Raw genomic sequence first — 20,752 nt, forward strand, 5'->3', positions numbered from 1 at the left:
ATCTGAAACCAAACCTCCCACCTCAGTGAGCAAACCTACATCCTTCACTTAATCTGCTTTACAAAGATGACACATGATTTTTGAACAATGAGCACTGATTCTAGGTTATCCTATGAAAAGAAACATTGTCACTAAATCTACCTTTATTAAGACCCTTCAGGTTCTTACGTTTCAGTCAAGTTACCTCTTATCCTTCTGAACTCCAGCAAATAGAAGCTAGCTTGGTCAACTGAACTGCCTCCAATGCATTTACATCCTTCCTTAAACACTGTGTGTAACACTCCAGATGTGGTTTTACCAATGTCCCGTGTATGTGAAGCATAACGTCCCTTATTTTATATTAAATTCTCTATAAGGCTCTGGTCAGGCCACATTTGAAGTATTTTGGGTAGTTTTGGGCCCCATATCTCAGGAAAAATGTACTGGCCCTAGAGTGGGTTCAGAGGAGGCTCAAGAGAGTGGTCCCAGAAATGAAAAGCTTAATATATGAGGAATGTTTGAGGACTTTAGGGCTATTCTTGATGGAGCTTAGAAGGATGAGGAGGGGATCTAATTAAAACATACAGAATACTGAATGGCCTGAACAAAGTAGATGTTGGGAAGATGTTTCCATTGGTAGAAGAGACGAGGACCCGAGGTCACAGCCTTAGAGTATGGGGAAGACCTTTGAGAATGAAAATCAGGAGAAACTTCTTCAGCCAGAGAGTGATAAATCTGCAGAATTCATTGCCATAGGTCATTGAGTATATTTAAGACTAAGATACAAAGGTTCTTGAGTATCAAGGGGATCATGAGTTACTGGGAGAAAGCGGGAGAATGGCATTGAGAAACTTTTCAGCTATGATTGAAAAGCAGAGCAGACTGGATGTGCTGAATGACCTAATTTCTGCTTTGATGTCTTATAGTCCTCATGATAAATAATAACATTCTATTAGCTTTCCAGATTACTTGCTGAACCTTCACAATGCTTTTTGTACACTGGTCTGCCTATTGCATTTATTTCTGGACATCCCCATTCATGCATAAGTATTCTTTCAGGTGACGTTAACCACAGTTTTGTGTTGTAAATCACAGGAGGAGATGCAGTTAATGAAAGCTGTAGATGAAGCCTTGGTGATACAGCAGGACCTCAATAACAGACTGTTAATTAAAAAGATGCAAGTCAAGGATGCACAAAAGGAGCTTGATGAAGTTAGGAAGAAACTATCTAATATTAGCAGGTACGTTTTGTTAATTGTCAAAGCACCAATAGACATTTATTGTGAATAAACAAACTACTCTAGAGATAGTCAGCATAGCTTTGTGAGGGCAAGCCATGCCTCACAAGTCTTATTGAATTCTTTGAGGATGCGACTATACACATTGATGAAGATAGAGCAGTAGATGTGGTATACATGGATTTTAACAAGGCATTTGATAAGGTTCCCCATGGTAGCTCATTCAGAAAGTCAAGAGGCATGGGATGCAGGCAAACCTGTCTGTTTAGATACAGAATTGGCTGATCCATAGAAGATAGAGGGTGATGGTAGATGGAAAGTATTCAGCCTGGAGGCTTGGTGACCAGTGGTGTTCCACAGGGATCTGTTCTGGGACCTCTGTTCTTTGTGATTTTTATAAATGATATGGATGAGGAAGTGGAAGCCAATGATACGAAGATTGGTGGAGTTGTGGATATTGTGGAGGGCTGTTGTAGGTTGCAGTGGGGCATTGACTGGATACAGAACTAATTGGGCTGAGAAGTGGCAGGTGGAGTTCAACTTGGAAAAGTGTGAAGTGATTCATTTTGGAAAGTTGAAATTGAAAACAGAATACATGGTTAAAGGCAGGATTCTTGGCAGTACGGAGGAACAGAGGGATCTTGGGGTCCATGCCCATATATCCCTCAAAGTTGCCAGCCATGTTGATAGGGTTGTTAAGAAGGCATGTGGTGTATTGGCTTTCATTAGCAGGGGTATTGAGTTTAAGAGCCATGAGGTAATGCTACAGCTCCATGGAGCCCTGTTTAGACCACACTTGGAAAATTGTGTTCAGTTTTGTTCACCTCATTATAGGAAAGATGTGAAAGCTTGAGAGAGGGTGCAGAGGAGATTTACCAGGATGCTGCCTGGACTGAAGGGTATGTCTTATGAAGAAAGATTGAGGAAGCTAGGGCTTTTCTGATTGATGATAATAAAATGAAGGGTATGTAGGGTAGGATAAAAGGTCAGCGTAACACCAAGGGCTGATTGGCCTGTACTGTGCTGCACTTTTCTATGTTCCATGTTACCACACAAGGAATCCAAACTCAGGAACAAATAAACTGCAATAAGCCATTTAGCCCCTTCAACCATACGATAAGTTCATGGCTTACTTACAACCAGTGTCCATATGCTTGCCTTTGTTTCATATCCCATTATACACTTGGTTAACAATAATCGACCATCTTCAGTTTTGAAGTTTAAAAATTGATCTAGCATCAATTTTGGTTTGCAAAAGAGTTCTAAACTTGCTTGAAGCGTTTCCAAGTTTCACTTCTGAAAGGTCTGTCTCTAATTTTTAATTGCTTAATCCTCGATTTCCCAGCTAATGAAAATAGTTTCTCTCAATCTACCAAATGTATTTTGGTTAATACTTTGATCAAATTACCCTTTTACCTTCTAAGTTCCAGCCAATGCAATTCTAATTGTGTAATCTTTCCTGGTAATTTAACCATTGGAATCTAAATACTGTTTTGGTTGTACTGTTCTCTGTGCTCTAGGTGCAGTCTTTCCAAGGTTTTGTACAGCTAAACCATGACATCTATCCCATTGTAAATTAGTTCACTAGATATAAAAGATTAACTTCATCTATTTCCTGTGATCATTAACTCAAGGTTAGTTTTTCCAAACTGTTTTCACTCAGACTATTTAATCAAGTCCCGATTTAGTTTGGAACAGATAAGGATAGATCATAAGCCAGGTATGGTCTGTGGACTGTAGTTTGTCACTACGTGATCTATATTGCTTCCAAAACTGCCTTTCTTTGTATGATCAGCAAGTTGGAAGTGTGATTTTCTGTACAATTTTCTGAGTCATTCACGACTCATTAATTGTGTTAGAACTCTCTCGTTTCCTTTGGTCACCTCATATCACATAAGTAACATCAGTTGACATTTCTTTGTTTATTACTTATCAAATAAATCAATCTGATGCATTAGACTTGACCTGCCTGTTTTTTTCACATATATAGCAGGAAGTACTCTGACACATAACTGAATAGTTTTTTTCTTTTCCCCACCACCAAATCACCCGTGGTATTTTTTCATCTATTAACCATCACCAGTAAATTACCTATGTTTTCTAGTTGGTTAATTTACTTGCAAAGCGCATTAAGAGCAGTGCTGACTATCAAAGGTGAGGGGGCGGGCAGGGTAACTGAATCAAAATGGAGTTAGAAGAGGAGATAAAGCATTCTGCGCCTAATCTGACCATTATAGGTCCATGCTGACTCTCATATTAGCTGGACACTTCCAGGTCATTTAATATCACATGAAATAGGCAATGTTCCTATTTCTGGACTGGAATGTCTGAGTTCAAGTCCAGCCTGGTCTAGATATGCATAATAACATTTCTGAACAGGTTTACTATCTCACAAGGAATTGAGAATAAACTTTGTCAGATAGTTAAGTAAACCAAATTCACAAAACTTTCTTTTTATCTTCTACAATCCTTTACTGAAGGAATGTATAGTTGTTATAAGCCCTGGTTCGAAGGTTATCCATTGGCTACAATCAAGCCTTTTAATGCATTTTCCCAATTTACCTCAGCCAATTTGTGCCTCATGACTTCATATTTTTCTTCATTCAAATTTAACATCCTTGATTCAGCTTGAACTGCCTCATTTCTAAACATAATATAAAGTTCTGTCATATTGTGGTTACTCCTAAACATTTTCTTCCAACAGTATTATAAATTAGCCACCTTCATCACTTAATATTAGATTGCAAAAAGTTAGTCATCCAGTCAGGTCCTCAACATAACCTACCCCTTACACAACAACCCATCATCCATGGTTTTAATGTTCACTTGCTTGACACAGCCGAAATGCAGATTGAAGTCACCCATGATTAAAATGTTGTTCTTGTTACATGTTTCTCTTATCACCTGACAAATATCATATCCCACACTATTACTAGTATTTGGTCGCTTATAAATAACTACAGCCAGTGTCTACTGCCCATTGTTGTTTATTAGCTCCACTCAAACAGATTCCACATATTGCTCTTAGATTAGAATATGAATGCAATATAACAAGAAAAACATAACAATGAACTGCAAAAGGTGCTAGAGGTACAGTTGGATTACAATGACTGAAAATGAATTTATTTAAGAAAGAAAGCATTTTTAAATCGTTTCAATCCACCAACTGAATAATCAAGATACATGCCTGAAAATGAATTAAAGATTTCCTATCTATATTGAGGTACAGTTATCAATGTCTTAGTAAACGCAAAATTATTAATTATGTTCTGGCCAGAAGAACCAGTTTAAATTTTAGATCTTCAGTAAATTACTGTAAATGCAAATTTATCGAAATGTTGCAGTATTGATTTAATTTGTCCTGAATGAGTATCTAACTTGCTGGACAGAGCTGGAGTCTCACACTATCTTTTCAGCTAAACCTAGCATGAATTTGAATTGCAATTAAAAAGCACAATCTTTTTAAAAAGATTTGAGGGAGATTCTGCTCATAAAAGTAAAAAATTAACAGCAATGAATGGAATTTTCAGCATATAGCAATTTAATCTTTGAATGTTTGTCTGGTCAGAAAGCTATTGTCAGTTTTTGTGATGGGGATGCTGCCAGACAAGCACTGGAAATTACTTATGCATTTCATCACTGAGCATCACTGGCAAAGCTAGCATTTGTTGTCCATATCTAATTGCCATTAAGAAGGTGATGGTCTAAGAATCTGGTTTTGATTATGAAGCCCTGGAGTTGTCTGTGTTCAATAAATAACTGCTGTATTTTGTCTGAAAATAAATAAAAATGGGTATTTCTTTCTCATTGATTATTTCTCTTTGTTTCAGTTTATACCCACCTGAATTACAGAAAATTGCTTGGGACATTGTTATATTTTTGGAACTTTAATGAAGCTCCCCTAAAAGATGGTCTTCCTATCTGCCCCTTCAGTAAATAGGGACTTTATTCGAATACTCTGAATATTTAATCTACTTTTTTTGCTATTATTAGCAAATAGTTATTAGTTTTTAAGGCATTCATTTTAATCACTGAAGTTACAACAGTTGATCTTACTGGATGTTTTTGTTTACACCCTACGTTTTAGTAAACTTAAAGTAAACTTACCAATCCATAACATTGCCTCTAGAGCAAGTGTTCTGAATTAACTTTTAACAGAGGAACTTCAGGTTGCTTGCCTGTCAATGGTGATACAAGAGTACAGTAGTTGAGATTTGAGTTATTTATCACAGGTAAAATCTTGATTTAAGATTTGAGTTCTAGCTTTAGAATTATTTGGTTCTTGTGTGCATTGATATGATTTTACAACCAAAGAAGATAGCAAGTTCTAGTCTAGAGGGTGGGGAGAGGGACTTTTAAGTTTAAGAGAAACCCTCAGCATTTGAACAGTCCTATGAAAATCTCTGATGTGGATGACTATATAGACCAGTACTCTTAGATTCATAGAATCTGTACTTAAAACCTCACCAGTGCAGAAAAAGGTCATTTGGCCCATCGAACACCAACTCTCCGAAGAGCATCTCACTCAGATCCCTACTGTGTCTCATGACCCCACATTTACCATTGCAAATCCATCTAGCCTACATATCCCTGGATAATTTTAGTATGACCAGTCCACCTAACCTGCACATCTTTGGACTGTGGGAGGAATCCAAAGCACCCGGGGGAAACCCAAGCAGACTTGGGCAGAGCATGCTTACCCCACACAGTTGCCTGAGGTTGGAATCGAGCCCGGGTCCCTGGCATTCTGAGCCACTGTGCCGCCCCTTTTTTTCAGACTACTGCACCTAGTCATAGAGGTGTACAGCATGGAAACAGACCCTTCGGTCCAACCCATCCATGCTGACCAGACATCCCAACCCAATCTAGTCCCACCTGCCAGCACCCGGCCCATATCCCTCCAAACCCTTCCTATTCATATACCCATCCAAATGCCTTTTAAATGTTGCAATGGTACCAGCCTCCACCACTTCCTCTGGCAACTCATTCCATACACGTACCACCCTCTGTGTGAAAACGTTGCCCCTTCGGTCTCTTTTATATCTTTCCGCTCTCACACCAACCCTCTAATTCTGGATTCCCCCACCTCAGGGAAAATACTTTGTCTATTTATCCTATCCATGCCCCTCATGATTTTGTAAACCTCTATAAGGTCACCCCTCAGCCTCCGCTGCTCCAGGAAAAACAGCCCCAGTCTGTTCGGCCTCTCCCTATAGCTCAAATCCTCCAACCCTGTCAACATCCTTGTAAATCTTTTCTGAACCCTTTGAACCTGCACTCTAAGGTGTCTTTGTTTAGCAACACTCCCTAGGACCTTACCATTAAGTGTATAAGTCCTGCTAAGATTTGCTTTCCCAAAATGCAACACCTCGCAGTTATCTGAATTAAACTCCATCTGCCACTTCTCAGCCCATTGGACCATCTGGTCAAGATCCTGTTGTAATCTGAGGTAACATTCTTCGCTTATTTCCAGTGGGTCTCCCATCCAAGTACTTAGCAAGTTTGAGTCTGCCTAGCTTCCTAGATCAGATGAAATTTGGCATTTTCACTCTAGTATGGCTCTTCTTGAGAAGGGAATATAATAAAACTAGCTTACCTTAGAGTAATGAGTTAGTGATAGTCCCAAATCAGAGTGCTAGTTTACTTACGGCTGAGTAGATTTAAGCTTACACGCATAATAGCTCCAGGAAGAAGCTATCTGCAGTTACAATATATTGGTTAAAGTAACAAGTGACTTAAACCTAACAAGATGTTAGCGACAAGCACTCTCGTGAATACTATATGATTGGTGTTTTGGGGTATTATGCAATGTATGTTTTTAGATACTATATCGGTAGTGTGTTCTGGGAACTATACAAAAACACTTGTTTTTCCTTTCAATAATCAAGGAGTGTTTTAGGATTAATGGGTTTATACTTTTACTGTGTTTAAAGATCATTGAATTTGTGCTATAAATAGTTTGGTATTCCATTTTACTTTGATTTCTTTTGCTAATAAACTGTTTTACTGTTAAAGCAAGATGTGCAGTACTATATGTTATGTTTCAGCAAGTTTTATTTAAACCAGAATAATTTAAAGTAAGATCTATCATGCCAGGACATCACTTGTCCAATAATCATATCAGATGGGAGCATAGCAAGTGCTTTTGAGTGCTGCATTTCCCTGTTTGACTTTCACTTAATTATAAAATGAAGAATATTTACAGTTTGTGTGTGCCAAAATGTAAGTAAAATTTGACATGATGATGTTGTGTCCAGGGAGGTAGCAAAACTTCAGAAAGAATGTGTATCCGTGGAAACTTCAATAGAACAAAAAAGATTGGAGAGGCACAATCTTCTACTTGCTTGCAAAGTCCAAGATGTACAGATTGAACTTCTCCAAGGGCAACTGGAAGAAATTAGTGAGGTAGGCATTACCTTTTTTTCTTTTTCCTTTCAACCTTGTGAGTATTTAGGTGTGGGCTGTTCCAACAAGGGGAACCAAATAGCAGCAGGAAAGGAGACTTCTAGTGAACATCTACCTGCATAAATTACCTTCCACTGGGAATAAAGTTCATAACTGACACATCTTTTGCCAAAGGTCATTATACATGGAACTTGATTAAGCAGTTAAGAGTAAACATGCTGTCTTTACACTTAATGGCACATATGTCACAGTTGTATTATGTAGATCATTCATTTTGCTAAAGGCAGCGCATCATTGTGTAGCTAATGAGGAAACTCTGAAGATACAAACAGTAATTATTAGAAGCCATTACCAAAACCGAACAATAAGATTAGATATACAAATACCATTGTTCAGTACCAACAATTGATTTGTAAATAGCCTAGCCAATATTGAATCAGCACAAATGGAGTTGTCCATTGATTCTATAGTTCGTATCCATGTTGTGGTCAGGAGTCAAATTCAGTCAAAATTTTATGGTATTTTATACTGTTCATTGTAGTGTCCACCTTGGGACTCTTTAAACTTAGCTGTTCTTGGAATGTTCCGATTATGATGTTAAAGTCATTTGATTATCTATTCATTTTGCCATGAGAAGATGTTTTAGTGGGCCCCGAGTTGAAGCTTCTTAATGCTGAGTCAGTTTCTAGTTAAAAATCACACAACACCAGGTTATAGTCCAACAGGTTTAATTGGAAGCACGAGCTTTCGGAGCACGGCTCCTTCATCAGGTGGTTGTGCACCACAACCACCTGATGAAGGAGCAGCGCTCCGAAAGCTCGTGCTTCCAATTAAACCTGTTGGACTATAACCTGGTGTTGTTTGATTTTTAACTTTGTCCACCCAGTCCAACATCGGCATCTTCAAATCATGAGTCAGTTTCCAAGTTACTTCAGAAGACATTAACAATCCACAGTGTTTTGCTCTGCAAAAAAGCCTTTCCAATCAATTTATAACTGTCTTTGTAAAAATTTTGTTCATTTGGTAAAGTTATATCAAAGTGCAATATTCCAAAAGTGGCCTAACTAAAGTCCTGTAGAGCCGCAACATGACCTCTCAACTCCTGTCCTCTACTCTGACCAATAAAGGGAAGCATACCAAATGCCGCCTTCACTATCCTATCTTACCTGTGATTATACTTTCAAGGAGCTATGAACCTGCACACCAAGGTATCTTTGTTCAGTGACACTTCCTTAGACCTTACAGAGGAGAAAGATATAAAGGAGACCTAAGGGGCAACTTTTTCATGCAGAGGGTGGTATGTGTATGGAATGAGCTGACAGAGGAAGTGGAGGCTGGTACAACAATTGCAATATTTAAAAGGCATCTGGATGGGTATATAAATAGAAAGAGTTTGGAGGGCTATGGACCAGGTGCTGGTAGGTGGGACTAGATTAGGTTGGGATATGGACAAGTTTGACCAAAGGGTCTGTTTCCGTGCTGTATATCTCCATGACTCCATAAGGTTATTGCAGAAAATAAAAACTCATGGTTTTGGGGTTAACATATTGACACGGATAGAAGATTGGCTGGCTAACAGGAAGCAGAATGTAAAATAAATGGGCTCTTTTCCAGAGTGACAGTTTATCACCCCTGATGTGCCATAGGAGTTGGTGTTGAGACTTCACCTCTACAATTTTTATACATGATTTGGATGAAGGGACCAAAAGTATGTAATCAGCTAAATTTTTTGATTACTCAAAGATAGGTAAGAAAATGAGTTGTGAAGGGTTCATAAGGAGTCTATAAAAGGATATAGATAGGTTCAGTGTGTGGACAAAGACCTGACACAGTAATGTGGGAAAGTGCAAAATTGTCCATTTTGGTAGAAAGAATAAACTAAAACATATATGTAAATGTTGAGAAATAGCAGAACTCTGATGCAGAGAGATCTACCTGTTATAATGTATAGATCACAGAAGGTTAGTACTCATATACAGCAAGTAAACAGGAAAGTAATAGAATATTATGTTTTATTGAGAGGGGAATTTAGTGCAAGAGTGGGGAGGTTAGTGTCAGTTATATAGACCATTGTTAAGACACACCTGGAATAGTGTGTAAAATACTGGTCACCATACTTATGGAAAGATGTTAATGCTTCGTAAGGTTTGCTCGACCACTACTTGGAATGGATGGATTGCCTTATGACGGAACGCTACACCTGCTAAGCCAACATCCTCTAGTGTGTCGGAGAGTCAGAGATGACTTAAATGAAACATGCAAATCCTAAGAGGATTTGACTGGTGGATGTGGAGAGGATGTTTCCTCTTGTGGGATAATCTAGAACTAGTGGTCATAGTTTAAGCATGAAGGGTCATACATTTAAGACATTTAAGGGTCATACACTTAATAAAAATTAAGTGTTTAGAATTTTGGAATTCCCTTCCTTAAAAGACAATGGATGCAGAATCTTTAAAAAATTTTTAAGGCAGAGGTAAATAGATTGTTGATTATGAAAAGAATGAAAGATATTTGGGGAGATACAGAAGTGTTGAGGTTAAACTCAGATCAGCCAGGATCTTACTGAATAGCTCGAAGGACTAGGTGACCTACTTTTGTTCCTTGTTCATATATTCATATGTACTTTACCACTTCTTTTGACTACTCCGCTGTTGCTAAATCATCAGACTGCTTGGCCAACATATAGTAGTGGATGATCAGAAGTGTGTTCCGTTCAAATATTGGGAAAAAGTAAGTCATCATTTTTAATTCTGGATACAAACCCCAATCCCTAAATATCAACTCTAATCCTCTCCCTGTCAATAGCCTCATATTAAGCCAATCTGTTCACAACCTTTGGTATCACATTTGATCCCAGGATGAGCTTCTAACCCCATATTCATTGCCATCATAAAGACCACTAATTTCCACCACTGTAACCGTGTCCAACATCACCTGTTTTAGTTCATAAATTGCTAAAACTCTCATTCTTGCCTTTGTTACCTCTAGATCTGAATTTTACAATGCACATCCAGTTAATCAGCCACATTCTACTCTATGTACTCTATGCACTATATTGCATTCCTCTGTCACACCTGTGCTTAGTCTACATTGGCTCCTTCCAAGCAACAGTGTTATGTTAAAATTTTTACCCTTTTTTTAAAATCCCTCCATGACTGCTCTGCTCCCTATCTGAGAATGCTGCGTCACTATGATTCTGGGTCCCTGTTTGTCCTTGAGTTTAAGTGCCCCATCATTTGTGACTGTACCTTCACTTGCCTACGCTTAAATTTTGGAATATTTCTCCATCGACCCTTTACTTCTTTATCGCACTTTCCTCTTTAAAGCTCTACTTTGGACCATCTGACCGAACGTTGTCCCATGTTGCACAGTGTCATACCTGTGCTGTTCACTGAGAGATTTTATTACATTAAAGCTGCTTTCCAAATATTAATTAGTTATTCTTAGTTTTAACGTGCCCTTTGCAAAAGCCAACCCTATCTCATAGCCGTATGATGATGCTTCCCTCAATGTCTATTATAATTTGTATGAAATATAGTTTCAGTTATGTTCCTTTGTTAGTCTAAAACCAATTAAACTATGACCTCCAGCACTTAAACAGTCTTATAATAAATTATGACTGGATCAGCTTTGTCCTTTGTGAAAACTTGTAACCAGAAATACTCGCTCATGCATTTTAGTTACCAACTCCAGGTTTAAGACCTAAATCCACAGTCTTGTGTTTAAATCCCAAATATTCAATTCCCATCGACCATTCCAGCCAATGGAAGCATTGTGGCAATAACTTGAAAGACAGTAGGCGCTCTAATGAAACCAAGTACCACTCCTCCTTCCATCTTTCTGTGAAAACATCAGCAAACAGCTTCTGTTGCTTTAAAATAAATGAGGTTCTGCCTGGCTAATTAGATTTGAATGAAATAATTGCTCCTTGTTGCAACTGTTTGGCTCTGTGAGGTTCCACAGGCTCATCGATTCCTTTTTTCATAAAAATAAACTCAGAATATGCAATTAAATGGAATATTTGGAACAAATGTGGATTGGCCATGCTAAATTACCCAAAGTATTCAGTAATGTGCAGATTGGGTGTGTTGGGCATGGGAAACACAGGGATAGGGTAGGGGAGTGGGTCTGGGTGGGATGTTCTTCAGAGGGTCGGTGTGGACTCATTGGCCAAATGACCTGTTTCCGCTGTACAGAGATTCTATGGAATTTTGCAACCTTTGGTTACTGAAAAAAAATACATCTTTATTTGCAAGCAGAAAAACATGTGAATTTGCTTCATTTGTACCCATCCCAAAATTCTACCTCGAAAGAAACAATTGAACAAGTGACCAAAATTTAAATTTGATATCTGTGTTGTGTTCTTTTTACAATGTTTGATGTTCTCTTGTAAGTATTAATCAGACTCAAAATAGATCAAGTAAGTGTATAGAAACAGTGCTGTGTTACTTGGGGTTTTCTAGATAACATTGAATCGTTTCATACAGAAGTTTCTTATAGACAGTTGTAAGAAAAAAATGAGGGAACTATTTCTTTTTAGAGTTCTTTTTAGAGACATTACGGTGTAAATTTGAGTTTTCTTACAGGTTTTAATGGATGTTGAAAGTACCCAAGCTGCGACAGGTGTCTTTGAACTGGAAGCTGCTTTTGAAATAAACTACAGCAGTTTACCGACAGATCTCAAAGTAAGCAATTGTAATATTAATTTATATTAGAAACATGGTTCAGTTCTTCTTGTTGAGGATATATGGCCTGTACGAAAACTGGAAGTTTTGAACTATTTGAAGACTTCTAGATTTAAAGGGATTTTACTAAGGTTTTGAAGAGAACAGATTTTTTTTTTGTGTAAATTATGTTTAAAGTTTAATGTGAGCTGTGTTTGATCTGCTGTTTGTAGAAAATCAAGTGACTTTGGAAAAATAGATGGGATTTATTACCCTGAATTGCTGGAAAACCTGGCTTTTAAAGACATTATGAGGACTGTGCTGATAATTGTCTTGCAACTCTTTGTGAACTTGATTTCTGTTTCTCAAATCTGTGGAGGTCAAAAGAGAGAAAACCTCTAAAGCAGCATTAAAGTTGCAAATCTTTCTCTCCCCCTGTTTCTTGCCTTAAAGTACTTTGGAACTGCAATAAAGTTTCCATACCTCATTGTTTTTACTACCATGTAAAGTCTGAACAGCTGCTCTGAGATCACTATTTAAAGCTTCGATTGAGCTTGAATTCTGTACAGATTGAAGCTTTGTTTAAAAAGATCTTCCAACAGTATATACGGCAATTCAATTTGGTCAACATGAAATCTGCCAGTCTATAGGTTAGTTAATTAACCAGTTCTGCCACTTTTTCTTAAGAACAAGTTTCGTTTTATAATAAATAGATTATTTTGAGTTCATTAAAGAGGCTTTGTAGAACTCTCTTTCATTTTCATTTGCAGTAGAAAAGGGAAGCAGTTGGCCATTTTGGTGATTGAATCAAAATCAGTGATACTAATGGCTTAACTTGTAGAGTAATGAGACTTGATAGCCAGCCATTCCTCTTACCTCAGTCATAACATTACACACAACTATAACCCGATAAGTGAAATTAACTAGTTAGCTTTTTGGGGCTAAACTTACGACCAACTTATTACAAGCACAAATAGATTTTTAAATGCATGTACCATTGAAATGGCAATTATAATTCATTTGTAGTACCTTTTATATTTAATTATAGACTACATCTGCTCAATCAGCTGAGAACTATGAAAAAAGATACTGTCTCTTTTAGATTGCAAGGATACTGATGGTCATTTCTGAAGAAATCAATGCATTTTAGTTGGATTAGTCAAGTACTGCTCTTGTGTTTGATTACATTTGAGCTTTTTCTGTATTTCCACATTTTCAGTAAACTAAATATTAAAATAGGAAACTGGTTGTGGAACAAGGGAAGGTATATTAGACATATGATGATGGGTCACTTGACCAGAAACATGAACTTTGCTTTCTCTCCACAGATGCTAACAGACCTGCTGCAATTTGATTTTGTTTAGGCATATTAAGTGTTTGTCTTCTGAGAAAAGTTTGAGCAGGTTAAGAATTAAGAAGAAAGAAAGATAATCCTATTGAAACAAAAGCAATTCTAAGGGGACTTCACAGGAGAGATTTCCACCCTCAAGGCAAAATCTACAAAAAAGGGGACATAGTTTCAAAATAAGTGGTCTCCCATTTCAGATTGAGAGGAGGAATTAAGATTGAGTGGAGGAACTGTTTTTTTTCTCAGAGTCGTGCTGGTGTTCAGCATTCGAGTCCATAAGAATAGTGGAGGCTGGATAATTGTACATATTCAGAGCTAAGATAGTCAGATTTTTGAATGACAAAGGGAAGCAAGGGTTATAGGGGTCAGGATGATAAATAGATTTTAAAAGCACAATGAGTTTAGCCATGATATTGTTAAGAAATGGAGCAGGCTTGAAGGACTGAGTAGCCTATTTCTGCTTCTTATGTTTTCTGAACTGCTTCCAATGTAAATACTGTCAAGAGAACAAAACTGTACACAGTGCTCTAGATGCACTCTCACAAATGCCCTGTACAGTTGTAGCAAGATTCCCCTATTTATATACTCCACCCCCATGCAATAAAAGGTACTTGTATATATCTTCATGCTAAGCTATTGTGATTCACATACAAGGACATACATATCCATCAGTACTGCAGTTTAAATAATATTCTGCTTTATATTCTTCCTGTCAAAATGAAAAACCTCACACTATAATACTTAACATAATACAAGTTTTCCTCCAAGCCGCACAAAAGGCTGACTTTGAATATTATCACCCTTCCTTCACTGTTATGGGGTCAACATTTTGCCTTACTCTTAAACTATCAACATTCATTTTCAAATGCTTTTCAACTGGATTTTCACAAAAAAAAACAGAACTTTTCAAGGAATGGGTTGTGTATAATGCATGCAGGTCTTGCCCAAATAAATCAGCAGATGATTTGTGAAATGTGTTGTGCTCCGATTAAAACTGGTTGGAGCAAGGCAAAATTTTGCGAATTCATTTGGATAGTCAAAATATCCTTTGAGTATGGTTCTGAAACAGCCTTGGGGAAGGTCAGGAGTCCTTTGAGAGAGGTATGGTGCCTCCAAGGATTGTTAAAAGTAGACATTGTTGTGCAATAAGTTTATTACCTGTCAAGCTGATTGCAACAGGCAAAAACAACTGTCAAAGAGATCAGCAGGAACTAGCAGCAGTCAAAAGCATTTACGACTCCTGCCTTTCAAACCATTGAACAAACTGAGATTGTACCAGAAAACCTATTGACATAAACCTGAGAACTATTATTGCTGGAATAGTACTGCACGACTCACTTCACAACCTTTAGCTCTCATAGTGGGGTGGCTGCCATTTCACTGTCTGATAACTTCAAGTGGTTATAAACTAAAGTGGAACTAACGCCATCCCTTGATGTATCATGAGCATCCAGCAGATCCACCAGAAGTAGTGGTATACCACTAGGAGGGAGTTGCCCTGAGAGTCTTCCAGACTGCATGATGTCTTTCCTCTTCCTCCTGTTCCTATCACTCCAAATTGGTTAATGAACGAGTAATCAATGTTAAACATCTTTCAGAACAAACATGGAGGGTAGAAAGGGCAAAGAATGTACTCGGAATGGGGGAATTCAGTCTCCATTAGAAAGATTGGCTCAATAATACCACTACTGACTGAGCCGGCTGTGTAGTAAAGAACATAGTTGTTAGATTGTATCTGCAACTGATGTTATGGGAACATCCTCACCATTAAATCAGCTGCAGATTTTCCATGGTAAAATTGGATGATCACTGTGCTAAATTGAATAAATTTCAACAGATCTAATAACTCAAAACCAGATATCCATAAGTCATCTTGTGCTATCAATAGCCTGTGTTCATCTGCAGCAAGGTCGAGAAAAAACATTCATACCATATAAAGTGCAGGCAAAGACCATCTCCAATAATTGGGAATCGAAACATCTCCCAATGATGTTCAATTACACTACAATAATAGAATCCCATTTGATCAGCATTTGGATGTTACCTTTGATAAGAAAGCAAACTGGAAGAACCATATAAATAAATTATGGCTACAAAATCTGGTCAGTGGCTAAGAATTCTCTGGCAAGTAATCCACCTGACTCACCAATGATACTGCTCTTATCAGCACTATACAGGCTCAGTACCATTTAGGACAAAGTACTGGCTTGATTGGCACCCCATTCAACATTTTCAGCGTTCACTCCCTTCATCACTGGCAGCAAATACCATCTACACCCACAATAACTCATATAGGCTCTCATAATAACACCTTTCAATCATAAAAATTCTACTACTTTGGAGAACAAGGGCAAAAGATGCATTTGAACCCCACCACCCACAAGTTTTCCTCCAAGTTACACAAAGGCCTGAATTTGAATTTTATGCCCATTCCTTCGCTGTTCTGGGGTCAAAAGTTTGAAAATCCATCCTTCAACCACATGGCATCAACATTAAATTCACTAGTTTCCAAGTCTCCCCTCTCCCACCTCATCCCAGATCCAACCCTCCAACTCAGCACCGCCTCTTGACCTGTCCTGTCTGCCCATCTTCCTTCACACCTATCCATTCCACCCTCCCCACTGACCTATCACAATCACTTCCCACCTACCTTTAGGAACCATGAGTGTAAATCTACTAGTCAAAACTTATAAGCTTCCTACACATTCAGGCTGACATAGTTGGAGAAAAACAAAGCATGGATGTGATAGGATGAAGGAAAGACTGGGAAGGCAGTTCAGTGGTCCCTGTTCCTAGGATCACTGAGATGGTCCTTTTGGTTTGTCAGGACGTATTAGATCATAGATTCTCCTTCTTCAAATACATTCGTTTGCTTGCAGAAGCTACAAGTGGCTGGTTCACACTACTAAAGTTTCTGGCTTACTGATCAAAGACCACAGTTTACAGCAACTGCAGAGGGGAAAACAAGCTATCTATCTTCAGACTTCAGACCATTTTTACTCCAGAGAAAAAATGCAGCTTGCAGTGAACCAATGACTTCTCCAAACATTCAGCAGAGGTTTTGACAAGTTCTCACATGGGAAACTGATAAAGGAGGTAAAAGCACATGGGATCCAGGGTAACTTGGCAAGTAAGATCCAAAAGTGACTTAATGGTAAGAACGTAATGGTTAGAAGGTCGTTTGTGTGACTGGAGACTGATGTCCAGTAGTGTGCTATGGGGATTAGTGCCTAGTCCCTTATTGTTTATGATATATTATAAGTAATACAGAAGAAAATGTGGGAGTGATGATAAGTTTGTGGACAACATGAAAATTGGTATTGTGGTTGACAATGAAGAAGAAGGTCTTAGGTTAGAGGAGGATATAAACAAATTGTTCAGACGGACAGATCAGTGGCAGGTGGAATTTAACTGTTATTAGTGTGAGGTCATGCACTTCAGAAGAAAACACAAAACATAGGAGCACTCAATGAATGGCATAACACTAGGAAGCTCAGGAACAGCGGGTTCTTGGGGTGCTTATCCACAGATTCCTGAAGGCATACAGGACATTTGCCTTTTTCAGTCATTGCATAAATTATAAGAGCAAGGAGATTATGTTGGAGGTGTAGAGGACTTTGGTTAGGTCACAGCTGTAGAACGGTGTGCAAATCATTAAATGTATTTAAGACCAAGATAGAGGTTCTTGATTAGAGTTCGGAAGCAGCACTGAATCATTCTGCTAATTAAACCAAATACCCAGAAAAGCTCATCTGGCCTCATAATATGTTAACATATGAGTAACAGAGAACTCCCAAATTCCACTATTAAAGAAAATAATATCAATTTATTCCTTAACTCTAAAAGTGAACATTAAACAACAAGTATTCACAGCTCTAAGCCTCCTTTTCTCTTAACTGCTTATTATACATCTCCAACTCTATAACAAAATACTGTTCCAAAAAAAACCCTTATTAAAATTACATCGACTTAATTTTAAGACCATATTGTCAGTGTCTTACTTCTTTCGTCTGAAGATCTCCCTGGGCTGTCGTTTTTCTTTTACTGCATATCCTATCACATCTTATCACATCCATGCTTCGTTTTTTTCCAACAATGTCTGCCTGAATGTGTGGGAAGCTTATAAATTTTGACTAGTAGATTTACACTAATGGTTCCTAACTGTTTACCTGTAGATGCAGTGTTTCATATGAAAAAAGTACCTTTTATAGAGATTGTTTTTGAATGGCAGTCTTTCTTGATGGCAATTAATCTCTCGATGGCAATTGCTCTGCCTGGCTTTCAGAATGCCTGCTTTTTTTAATACCCCAAACATCGGATCGTCTCATTGGTTCGAGGTTGGGAAAACAATAAATTCATACTTGATTGGGTTTTAGTATCCTGGGGCATAATTTAATCTGGTAAAATGTGAGTTGTTGTCAAAACAGCAATCAACTCTGGTATCTATTTCACAGCCAAATGTTACATATTTTCAATTTTCCAGTACACTTTGAGACTGCTAGCTAGTCACTTGACAGGTGCTTGTAAGCTCTCAGTACAAACAGCATTCATTGTCTCTTAAAGGTACAGTACATGCCTTCAACTTCATCACAGTAAAGGGATCAAAGGTTATGGGGAGAAGGCAGGAGAATGGGGTGAGGAACCTATCAGCCATGATCGGATGGTGGAGCAGTCTAAGTGGGCCGAACAGCAGTAGAATTCGGCTGAATCTTACGATTTTTTTTAGGTTCAGAGGGCATTTGAGGAAAAATATTTTCACTTGGAGGTGGAATACATGACCAAGGAGAGCAGTTGAGGTGTGCAATCTCATAACTTGCATGAAGTACTTAGATGAGCACTTGAACTGTCAAACATTCAAGACTATCGGCTGAGTGCTGCAAAGTGGGACTAATGTATTTTCAGAGTACATTTTTGTGCAGACTCAATAGGCCAAAGGACCTCTCCTGTACTCTACGATTCTGTGTTTCCCATTCCCAAGGTATTTAGCTGGGAACCAATCGCATAGTTGTTACTAGATAGAAGCCTTTGTCATTGATAACTGAATTCTCGTCCACAGGTCAGCCAAAGCTCCATTCATACATACCCCTTGGTTCCAGCTTGTCTGCAATGAGGCTTTCACTACTGCTTGAACACGCAGTTGTGTCAACAGCACTAACAATACATATCAAGTTAGTTTTAAACCACTTCTTTTCCCATTTCAGTCTGCATTCACATTGCAGAAAACTAAAAAGATATTGTCTTTAAACTTGAATCAAAGATTGTTTTATAAAGGATTATGCAGTTAAATTTACTAAATGGGTTTTTAAAAATGAGATTTTTTTAAAAAGTCTGCAATAGGCATTTAGATTTTTTTTTAAAGCAGAGGTAGATATCCTCTTGATAAGAGGCTGAAAGTTTAGGTTAAGGTGGGTAGGCAGAGATATGGAATAGATTGTAATAGAACACACTTGGATCTGTTCCTAATTCATTTATTTGTATGTTATCAGAAACACATACTCAGTAGATTTTTGGAGGGAATGACAGAGTTAACATGTTTCTGTCCACAAATGCCATTTTGAATGTTTACACCTTTTCTGTTAGTATATGTACACCGCAGAGGAATGTCAAGCCACCCAATTTAATATTATGGGTATTTGTTAAATGCTATATTTGAAGTGATATGTATAATGGTCAATAAATAAATAACTACTAAATAAAAATATTAAGTTATTTGATAAACCTGATTAAAGGTTTTCCCACAATCCCAATTGCTATATGATTCTCACGGTTAGATATCAATTACTTTACAATAATTTTTACTATAAGCCAAGCTACATAAATTAATCAATTTTCTCAGAGTCTCACATCTCATAAGGACATTGAGATAGAGGAGAACAGATTAAATAAGCTATTGGAAGAAAAGGAAACAATTTTACAAAGAACTGCTGCACCAAATTTGAGAGCTGTTGAAAAACTACAAAACACGTGGGATAAATTTCAAGAGTCAGTGTCTGGTAGGTTCAGAGTTTAGTGTATTGAGCTGACTTTGGAATTGCTGATTTTTATCTCAATATGATTGAAATTTTGCCTTAGTTATAATCAGAAATATACTTTAAAGCTACATATTAGAAGTTACTGATTTACGGTAATTAAATAAATTAGATTTCTTTTTTATGATGTGTTCTTGGTGGGATTTTTTAGACTTCTGATTTCGTATTTGGGCAGTTCCTGGTGTTTGATTATGATGCTTTGGTTGGCAGACTTAGATTTTAGAATTGCTGAATAAAGATTGTGTAATGCCAAGCCAATGAAAAAGTGTACTAGAGTGGGAGAAGAGTGAGTGTTATCCTGTAAAAAGGTAACAGTGGGAATGACGACTAAATGTTGAGAAATTAATTCGGAGTCTTAAAACATTTTGGGGAATAAAAGAAACTAAAGCTTATTGCAAGCCGAACCAAGTCAATCAACAGTGATTTCCCCCCGTCCCCCCACCCACCCACCCAACTACAAAACTCCCCTTAAGGCAGCCTGAGTGCTCGATTTCACTGGACTAATAATAGTCGATCTACAGCAAAAGCAAATTAACAAGTGAAGCCAGTGTGTGAAAACAGCCTTGAAATAGCTAGAAAATAAGCTTAATAGAAATTAAATAATTTACATTTTTTCCAGTCCATTGTAGTCTAATTTTTCCAATGTGGAATATCTGTTTTTTTCTAGCATTTGAAATAAGCAGAAAGAAAGCTAGGATATGCAGACAGGATTTTGAATATGTCAAAAGAAGAAGATATGATTTGTTTAATCAGTGCTTTGAACATGTCTCAGTGAAAATTGATCAGATCTACAAGATGATGTGTCAAAATACCAGTGCTCAGGTAAATCATATTTTTAAAATGGAATTTCAGTATCATGATCCTTATCCCAAAATAAATCAGCTTTGTACCCTTTTGTTTCACTTCAGTTAATTTAATTTTTTTATGTAAACATGAATAACAGTTTTTTTGTGGAATGAGGCATGAACAATCTCCATGAAATATTTGTAAAATTTCACTGTGTTTGACACACTCATTCAAGTGAAGGAAAAATCTGTTTGTTGAAAATTGATTTGTCGAAAACAACAGGTACATTATCTCACTACAATG

General features: G+C 37.6%; 1 protein-coding gene across 2 annotated transcripts in view; it reads left to right on the forward strand.

The window, feature by feature from the left end:
• Nucleotides 1–20,752, forward strand: part of LOC122559576 (structural maintenance of chromosomes protein 1B-like) — a 140,920-nt gene that overhangs the window by 71,026 nt on the left and 49,142 nt on the right. Inside the window, exons 17-21 of one of the 2 annotated variants that reach the window (XM_043709282.1) lie at nt 1,075–1,220; nt 7,475–7,622; nt 12,209–12,307; nt 19,471–19,627; nt 20,331–20,485. In XM_043709282.1, the coding sequence (XP_043565217.1) occupies nt 1,075–1,220; nt 7,475–7,622; nt 12,209–12,307; nt 19,471–19,627; nt 20,331–20,485 (705 nt within the window). Of the gene's footprint in view, nt 1–1,074; nt 1,221–7,474; nt 7,623–12,208; nt 12,308–19,470; nt 19,628–20,330; nt 20,486–20,752 lie in introns of those variants that run through there. The other variant, XM_043709281.1, reaches the window with a different exon arrangement.

This window comes from Chiloscyllium plagiosum, chromosome 19, assembly GCF_004010195.1.
Source record: "Chiloscyllium plagiosum isolate BGI_BamShark_2017 chromosome 19, ASM401019v2, whole genome shotgun sequence".
Classification (NCBI taxonomy): Eukaryota; Metazoa; Chordata; class Chondrichthyes; order Orectolobiformes; family Hemiscylliidae; genus Chiloscyllium; species Chiloscyllium plagiosum.